Source organism: Lipophrys pholis (genome assembly GCF_963383615.2).
Source record: "Lipophrys pholis genome assembly, chromosome: 12".
Taxonomy (NCBI): Eukaryota; Metazoa; Chordata; class Actinopteri; order Blenniiformes; family Blenniidae; genus Lipophrys; species Lipophrys pholis.
The window spans coordinates 31,635,657-31,644,986 of record NC_137641.1 but is presented as its reverse complement, the minus strand read 5'-3'; the positions used below and the strand labels follow the sequence as shown (position 1 = coordinate 31,644,986).

The 9,330-nt window shown below is 46.5% G+C and overlaps 1 protein-coding gene across 1 annotated transcript; it reads left to right on the top strand.

Moving 5' to 3' along the window:
• Positions 1-4,890: 4,890 nt before the first annotated feature.
• Positions 4,891-5,988, top strand: rnf224 (ring finger protein 224; the record flags this gene model as incomplete). The annotated part of the gene is made up of 2 exons (XM_080477569.1): positions 4,891-5,127; positions 5,653-5,988. 2 exons carry the CDS (start codon positions 4,891-4,893, stop codon positions 5,986-5,988), a joined length of 573 nt encoding a protein of 190 aa, XP_080333695.1.
• Between the last annotated feature and the right edge of the window lie 3,342 nt (positions 5,989-9,330).

Here is a 9,330-nt window from a genome sequence, read left to right as displayed (position 1 = left end):
CGAGGGCGGTCTCGGAGCGAGTTAGTCTACCGAGGGCGTAACGAACGGGCGGTTCCGTTGGCCCGGTTCTGAGCACCTAAGTGGAGGTCGGGACCGGCAGTCAGGCTCTTGTGATCACGGCAGATCTGCTCTTGCAGCAGCTAACAGATAGGTGTTACATGCAGTGGTGTGTGTGAGACCTTATCTTGATCAGGTAAGGGGGGCGCAGGGCTGTGAGGAGATCCAGGTTAGTGGAGAGGGAGAGATGAGAGAGGATGAAGACAAGAGAAAGACAGAGAATTCTGCGCGGCTCGGTTCTGAACCCTGGTTCCTCCACACAGAGTTCCCAGTGGGCCTGGAGCTCACTCGGACCTCTGGTTCTGAGGTGGAAAACCAGCGTTCTGGACTTAGTGCGCGTGAATGCGCCTACACAAACAACATGAAAGGCTGCTGCCTTCTGAGCGGCACATGGAAACACATTGCATTTTCAACAGAACATTTTTCTAACTATTCTCTGCCCAGACAAAAGCGCTCTCACCCTCTGGTTCTGGACAGCACCGTCCGTGGTGCTGTTGGTTCTGGGAGGCGGTGGTAACTGGTTGTTACCGGGTCTTAATTTCAGCATCCTGAAATTCAGAGGCCTGGCTCCAGCTGCAGGAGTGCAACTGAGAGGATGATCTTGGGAGGAGACGACACTGGCTCTGGTCTCCAGAATCTCCCAAAAACAGGAAAAATAGCGGAAAACAGAAGATGTAGTCCAAACTGGGTCCTGCTCGTCCAGCGGGCTGGCATTGGTTCTGTCTCTTTGTTCCTGCTTGGTGCTCTCTTTACCCTTCTGATGAGGGAGAAAGATGCCTCTCCCTCCATGGCTAGTTGAGAATCGCCGTTAGTGTTGTAGAACGTGAGTCTCAGTAACTTGGGTTTGGACCCCTGCTGTGTTCGGGTCGGATTCAAGCGTCCTCATTGGCCACTTCCGGGGTCTGGCTCGCTCCCCTGCTGTTTTATGGCCTATCCATTGTTGTGGTGTTTTCTTTCGGGGAGCAACCTGGAGAAACAGTTCACTGAATCTACGGAGGAGATCATGGAATCCTCAGGCCCCAACAAATAAATCCTGGTCTCTGAGGCTCTGAAGGATGTTCTTGTTCTTGACTTGTTCCAGGTCCGTTTATCTCCACGAGGGTTGATCTGGAATAATGAGGTTAATGATCACACCTGACAGAACTGCAGAACCATGAATTTATGGAACCAGAACTACTCGTGTCGTCATGGTGATGAATTTATATTCCAACACAAAACACAAGAGAACCTCCGCCTCAGAACCACTGATGGAGAATGTAAAGTAAAAGAAGAGCAGTGAGGAAGTTCTGCTGGAACCGTTCTGCTGGAATAAAGTGAAACTGAGTGATCACAGTGCTGTTCCTTTATATCACTGATCAATGAATCTGCTCTAATCTCACCAAGTCAGCATTAACAAGTCAGGAAGGTTCTGGCTTTGGCTGCAGCAGCAGTGTTGCTTTGAGCTGCTGGATGGGTTTGAATTCTTCATAATCTCAGAGATTAACTGCTCATTCAGTAATCTGTAAAATGCTCTGCAGGGTTTCTTCGTGTGTGTGATTGGTCAGATGCTGCAAACTCCGCCCCTTTCATGTGAATGCTCACACCTGGTCTGGGTTGAATCAGCGAGTTGATAACCTGTTTGGTAGTAACGGTGATCAGGATTGTGCGTGTCTGGGTTAGTTAACCCAGGAAACAGAGACAGAGCCTGGATGTGTTTATCACGGTTCATAGTACAGCCCTGCGGAGGCTCTGGAGGTGCCCTGTTGCTAGGAGACCGTGGTTAGTTGTAAATTGATCGGTGATCAGAAACCTGATCAGCTTCACTTTCCAGCAGCTGATCAGATTCCAGCTCAGATTCTAATTCTGTCATTTTGTCGTTCATACGTTCACTTGTTGACTCAGTTTGTTGAGCAAGAAGGCAACACAATGTTTTCTCTTCATCTTCTGCGGTTTCTGGACTTCAGTCAGATCAGTCTGTGAGCTCACACACCATGAATTATTGATCGGGTCCTCATCTGTTCACCTTAAGCAACGCAAGCAACCACAGAGAGCAACCAGGAGCAACCACAGAGAGTAACCACAGAGGAGAGAGAAGCAACCACAGAGAGCAACCAGGAGCAACCACAGAGAGCAACCACAGAGAGTAACCACAGAGGAGAGAGAAGAAACCACAGAGAGCAACCACAGAGGAGAGAGAAGAAACCACAGAGAGCAACCAGGAGCAGCCGCAGAGGACAGAGAAACAACCATAGAGAAGAAAGGAGTAACCACAGAGGACAGAAGAGCAACCACAGAGGAGAGAGGAGCAACCATAGAGAAGAAAGGAGTAACCACAGAGAGCATCAGGGAGCAACCACTGAGGACAGAAGAGCAACCACAGAGGAGAGAGGAGCAACCATAGAGAGCAACCAGGAGCAACCACAGAGGACAGAAGAGCAACCACAGTGGGCAGAAGCAAAAAAGAAAGAAGAAAGGGTGGAAATACGAGTGGAGAGAGAGAGAGAGAGAGAGAGAGAGAGAGAGAGAGAGAGAGAGAGAGAGAGAGCGAGAGAGAGAGAGAGAGAGAGAGAGAGAGAGAGAGAGAGAGAGAGAGAGAGAGAGGGGGGGGGGGACAGAGAGAGAGAGAGAGGGGGAGAGAGAGAGAGAGAGACAGAGAGAGACAGAGAGACAGAGAGAGAGAGGAGAGAGAGAGAGAGAGAGAGAGAGAGAGAGAGAGAGAGGAGAGAGAGAGAGAGAGAGATGAGAGAGCAGCAGAACGTACACTCAGAGCTCAGCAACAGGAAGATGAAGACAAACACAGGGGGAATAACATCCAGGTGAGTGAATTGAATTCACCATTTAACTCACCAACTAAGTCGGTAATAAAGTACTAACTCGGTGATAAAGGACTGACTCTGTGATACAGAACTGACTGGGTTAAAGTACTGACGAGGTGATAAAGGACTCACTCATGATAAAGGACTGACTCATGATAAAGGACCTGACTCATGATAAAGGACTGACTCATGAATAAAGGACTGACTTTGTGATACAGAACTGACTCTGTGATAAAGGACTGACTCGTGATAAAGGACTGACTCATGATAAAGTACTGACTCGTGATAAAGGACTCACTCATGATAAAGGACTGACTCATGATAAAGGACTGACTTTGTGATACAGAACTGACTCTGTGATAAAGGACTGACTCGTGATAAAGTACTGACTCGTGATAAAGGACTCACTCATGATAAAGGACTGACTCGTGATAAAGGACTCACTCATGATAAAGGACTGACTCGTGGTAAAGAACTGACTCGTGATAAAGAACTGACTCAGTGATAAAGGACTGACTCGTGATAAAAGACTGACTCATGATAAAGGACTGACTCATGATAAAGTACTGACTCGTGATAAAGAACTGACTCTGTAATAAAGAACTGACTCGTGATAAAAGACTGACTCTGTGATAAAAGACTGACTCGTGATAAAGAACTGACTCGTGATAAAAGACTGACTCTGTGATAAAGAACTGACTCGTGATAAAAGACTGACTCATGATAAAGAACTGACTCGTGATAAAAGACTGACTCGTGATAAAAGACTGACTCGTGATAAAGAACTGACCTCTGTGATAAAGGACTGACTGTGATAAAAGGACTGGACTCGTGATAAAAGACTGACTGTGATAAGAACTGACTCTGTGATAAAGGACTGACTCTGTGATAAAGGACTGACTCGTGATAAAGGACTGACTCGTGATAAAAGACTGACTGTGATAAAGAACTGACTCTGTGATAAAAGACTGACTCGTGATAAAAGACTGACTCGTGATAAAGAACTGACTCTGTGATAAAGGACTGACTCTGTGATAAAAGACTGACTCTGTGATAAAAGACTGACTCTGTGATAAAGAACTGACTCATGATAAAGGACTTGACTCTGTGATAAAAGACTGACTCTGTGATAAAGGACTGACTCTGTGATAAAAGGACTGACTCTGTGATAAAGAACTGACTCTGTGATAAAGGACCTGACTCTGTGATAAAAGACTGACTCTGTGATAAAGAACTGACTCTGTGATAAAGAACTGACTCTGTGATAAAGGACTGACTCGTGACAAAGGACTGACTCTGTGATAAAGGACTGACCTCTGTGATAAAAGACTGACTCTGTGATAAAGAACTGACTCTGTGATAAAGAACTGACTCTGTGATAAAGGACTGACTCTGTGATAAAGAACTGACTCTGTGATAAAGAACTGACTCTGTGATAAAGAACTGACTCTGTGATAAAGGACTGACTCTGTGATAAAGAACTGACTCTGTGATAATGGACTGACTCATGATAAAGAACTGACTGTGATAAAGAACTGACTCAGGGCTGTTCTGCTGTTTGAACGCTTCCTGAACTCACGGACTGTTGTGGTGGGGCCTCAAGGTCAGAGAGGCGGACTTGAGATCAGAACTTGAGCATGAACCTTGACCTCCATCATCTCCTTGAGCACGACCCTTGACCCCCATCAGCTCCTTGAGCACGACCCTTGACCCCCATCAGCTCCTTGAGCACGCCCTATGACCTCCATCAGCTCCCTGAGCAAGACCCTTGTCCCCATCAGCTCCCTGTAGCTGTAATGTGTCTACACTTCAGCACCCTGGAACCAGAAGAGGAAGAAGAATGAATGAAGTGCGACCCTGCTTAGTTGAATTCGGCTGACTCGTCGGTTGATGTGTTGATGTTTGTAAACAGGTGAAAATCAGAAGTGAGCAGTTGCAGAGTTTGACAGCCTCTGATTGGCCGGTTGGGTTGGGGTTAGGGTTTGGGATAGGGTTAGGGTCAGAGTACGATGGTTTAACATCAATTAATGTTTCCAGAATGTCAGACCACCAAACTAAAGAAGAAGAAGAGGAGGAGGATTACTGTCAGCCGCTCCCCCCTCCCCCCATCCCTGTTTCCATGGAAAACATGACATCACTCCGGAGACAAGACCTGGTGTGCATCGTGTGCTTTGGCAGCTATGACCTTACAACACGGTTACCACGGCGACTGCACTGTGGTCACGCCTTCTGTCAGGCATGCCTGAAGAGGCTGGATACTATCATCAATGAACAGGTGAATGACATCATCACATTTTATTCATATGGAGACATCTGGTCATCTATCCTTCACCACCATTCATCACCCAACACTCAAGATCCATCATCCATTCATCAACCCACACTCATCTTCACTCCTGGGTTGTGATTGGCTGTGGTCAGTCCTCCTGGGTTGTGATTGGCTGTGGTCAGTCCTCCTGGGTTGTGGTTGGCTGTGGTCAGTCCTCCTGGGTTGTGGTTGGCTGTGGTCAGTCCTCCTGGGTTGTGGTTGGCTGTGGTCACGGTCTCCAGCTCGGGATGGTCCACCATGGTGTATATTAAAGATGGAGGATGTCAGTGACCTCAGCATGTACCTGTACAACACATCCAGACAGGCTCAAACTGCTGAGTCTCTGTTCAACCTGCTGATGACTCTTTAAGTCTGTATTGTCATATTAACACTTCCACCCAACCGCTACTTAACATCATCCTTTCACAACCCATATACTCAGGGAGAACATGCAGACTGATCCTAGCCTCCTGACCTGTTCCTGCTCTCCAGGTGTGGATCCCGTGTCCTCAGTGTCGACAGAACACACCCCGGCCTCGAGGAGGAGCTGCAGGTCTGGACCTGGACCTGGCCTCCTTCCTGGGAGTGAAGGCCCAGCAGACTTGCACCTCCTCCTGCTCCTCTTCCTCCTGGAGCTCCAGTCGCAGGGAGGCAGTGCCAGCTGAAGAGGCGTCGCAGGACGGGAAGCTGTGGCTGGGGAAGGAGGCTCCAGATGATGCTTGGTCCCACAGAGGTCTCGCCGAACCGCGATTCCATCACTATGGCAACTGTTGCCCGTCTCCCTCCTATTGGCTGTGCTGCTTGTTGTGCTGCCCTGGGCGGGGCTAACGGCTAATGCTATGGTTACAACTATTACATTGCAGGATGAGTTGTAATCAACTGATAAAACCACAGTTGTGGTATTTGTCAAAGAAATCAATAATTAAAGCTGCAAGAAGCCTTGATCGGGACCTCGCACTCTGGCCTCTGGCCCGTCGGGGTAGGCCTATTTATGGCCTCTGGCCAATTAAAATATTGAGAAAATATAAATTTTGAAGGTTAGACAAAAAAGGACTTTCATTTTGAAAAATGTGTGTGTGTCTGTGTGTGTGTGGGGGGGGGGGGGGGGGGGGGGGGGGGGGGGTAGTTGAAAGGCAACTGAACTCTAATCTAGTTAATCCCTAAATATCAATTTTTAAGGTTTTTTGTGAAATTTTTAATAAACAAGGACTTTTGTTTTGAAGGTGTTTTGGACTTTTGTTTTGAATGCCAGCTCAACTCTAGCCTAGCTAACGACATAACGATGGGGAAATGTTTTTATAAATGATAACTTTTTGAGAGGAAAATTTGTTGTAACCCTTTCAGTCTGTGTGGGTTTGGAAGCAGTCAGACGTAAACTTTGGACACTAGGAGGCGCAGTTTGATGCAGACGCACGATTTCGTACCATCTGTCTCAATGCTAAATGTTGCTTGAAATCGTGGGATGAAAAAAGATGACAGCATTGTTCTCTCTCATCAAAGAAGTCGTGTTTTGAGGAATTTTCCCCACATGCGTTACATCGTTTTGTGAAACAGGTTCTTGTCGCACTTCTGATCTGCACACTTCGTCAATCACAGTCACGGTTTAGCCACAGTCGCCACTTGTTTGAGATGTTCTATCAGGGCAATTTCTTCAGAGATTTGTTTCTTTTTCCCTTGTATTTGAATGAGAGAAGGCAGGTGGCGGGATTCTGCGTTCGGAGCTTTGATGGCTAAAACAATCGAAACTGCTCGAGTAGTCAAAACATACTGAAGTTATTAGCAGAAGCATGTCCTCTGTCATTTAATTGTGTTTTGAAGCCGATACGATATTCAACATCAGAGGAGATAGCGTTTGCGTGAAGGCCATTTTTGGGGCAAAAATCCTATTTTGAAAGGCAGATTGAGGACTTCCTGTTAGAGTTAGGTGAGAGGTATCCGTTTGTGAATTATAAGTCTTAATGAGACGAACAATTGAGCTTTGGTTTGATTTTCCTTCAATATTCCTACCGGCCTCCTGTGACTTTCCACTGTTCAGCTGCTACGCTAACGCTAACAGCAGCTGCTTCCACCACAAAGTGCAAACCCAGTCAGAGAAAGAAGTCTGAATTATTCCGAAAGCTGTGCAGTAGCTCTGGTGAGGCACCAACACACATCTCCGTGCCTTTCCCATAATTCTTTCTTGCTGTTCTTCAAACCAGCTCCTGATGAGGCTCCGCCCCCCGAGGCTCCTCAGCCAAGCAGAGGTGGCCCAGGCCCTCTCCCACTCTAATAGGACTTTTACAACAAAAGGACCCAGGAGCTAGTTCAGGGCCGGTGCCAGGGCCAGTTCTTAAATGAGCACCACCAAAGAACCGGTTCTTTTTCCACCATTAACGGAGCCAAGTGAGAGCCACGTCACTGCGTCACTCCAGAACGTAATACGTCACTGATTTCAACAATTTCTCACTGACAGTGCTCACACAGCTACAAGGAGATGGACTGTATTCATCGGTTCAGTCTGGGTCGCTATATCAAGTTTGGCCTGAACCTCAGATGCAGACCAAAGAGCCAGAAGACATTACATCTCCTCGTATCTCTACTGTTGTTTTTTCACATCCGTCTTGCTTTAGTCTGGAGCCCCGGAGTGGCCATAGAGGGGAAAATAATAATGTGTGTATGAGTTTGGGGCTTATTTTTCAACATTTGGGCATTCCATAGTGAATTTCTGTTCCTTTCACTTCATTTCTGGATATGTCTGAATCAAATGCTTCAACATCTGAAAAGAATGGAGGTGTAGAATGATAGAATGCAGCTCTAAAAACTGTTTCCATGGTAACCTACGTAAACACTCAGCTCTCTTTCACAGGAAGCTGTTAAAAGGCTAATTTTATGCATATAAACTCCAAGCTTTCATTTACAGTAGTATGTAGTTTGTTTTTTAGTTGCTGATGAATCAAAAGTATTCATTATAAAGAAGTTCTGTGGGTTAGAAAATAATATTGGAGCGTCTTGGAGCAGAGCAGAGCAGCCGCACACTGCATTGCTCAGCCTCCTTTCCTTTGCTTATTGAGGATTCGGACAGTCCTTATCATGGCCGCTACACAAAACACTTCCGGGATGAAGGAAAAGTCGATAGATAAGGAGATAGGATGGACTTTTGGGACGTACCCCCGATCATGCTGCCTCACAATTCCTTGCGGCGACACCATTTAAAGGGACCCGCTCATCTGAGCGTTCAGGGAAACTCAAGATGACTGAAAAGGGAGCAGATCATGTAAGTTACCAAAGCAATAATCTGCCGTGAACAACTTTAAATAATCTAAAACCCATATGAATGTTATGCGGATGTTGTAAAACCAACACAGTAAACTTTTTGTGCAGAGTTTTTTCTGTTTGATTAGTCATTTAATCACCTGGCAGCCGTTTCCCTTTATTTCCTCTTCTCCTTTGATTTACATTCAAACCTTGTAATATTTAAGATTATATCAACGGTTAGAGCCACAGGGAAAAGTGGTTGAAATGTACTTTTTGTAGTCCATTTTTTGGAAATTTGTAGTTTTTTCACCATGGCAAACTTCAAAAACCTTCACTTCCATCACTTCTATCCGCCAACTTGTGGAACTGTGGCCTTGTAGGAGCCAAATGTGATTTAGGATTGTGTACAAATGTTTGACCTGTGTGGGTGTGTCACTGACGTCATGCGCATTTAGATTGGGGCAATGAAGGAGGAGACAGGTGTTGACCCCGGAAGGGCACACAGGTTTTTGACCGCTCTGGCGGAGTTTAACGGAAAATACTTCTGGTTTGTGCTCTGGAGAATTGAACTTAAGAACTTAACTGAAATAAAGAGATTGTTTATATCTTAACGGAGCGTTGGACTCAATTGATGGACACAAAGCAAAAACGCTAAACAATAGCCGCCTAGCGCGTCAGACCCACCTACCGAGGCAACAGCTCACCAGCCCAGTATTGGGTGGCTGGTATATTGTCAAAAACCTGCCCGATTGAAGAGCCAGAAGCAAGACCTACCTTGGGGAGACGTCGTGGAACGATCGTGGGAGCTGATGTGTGGACGAGCAGCCCGGGATGACGGATCGCACCGTAGTTGGCCGTGTGGTTGCTAACGACGGGGCTAGTGCCGGGAGCTGTTGGATCACGGAGCTGCGTAGACGATCGCTTGGATTTGTGAGT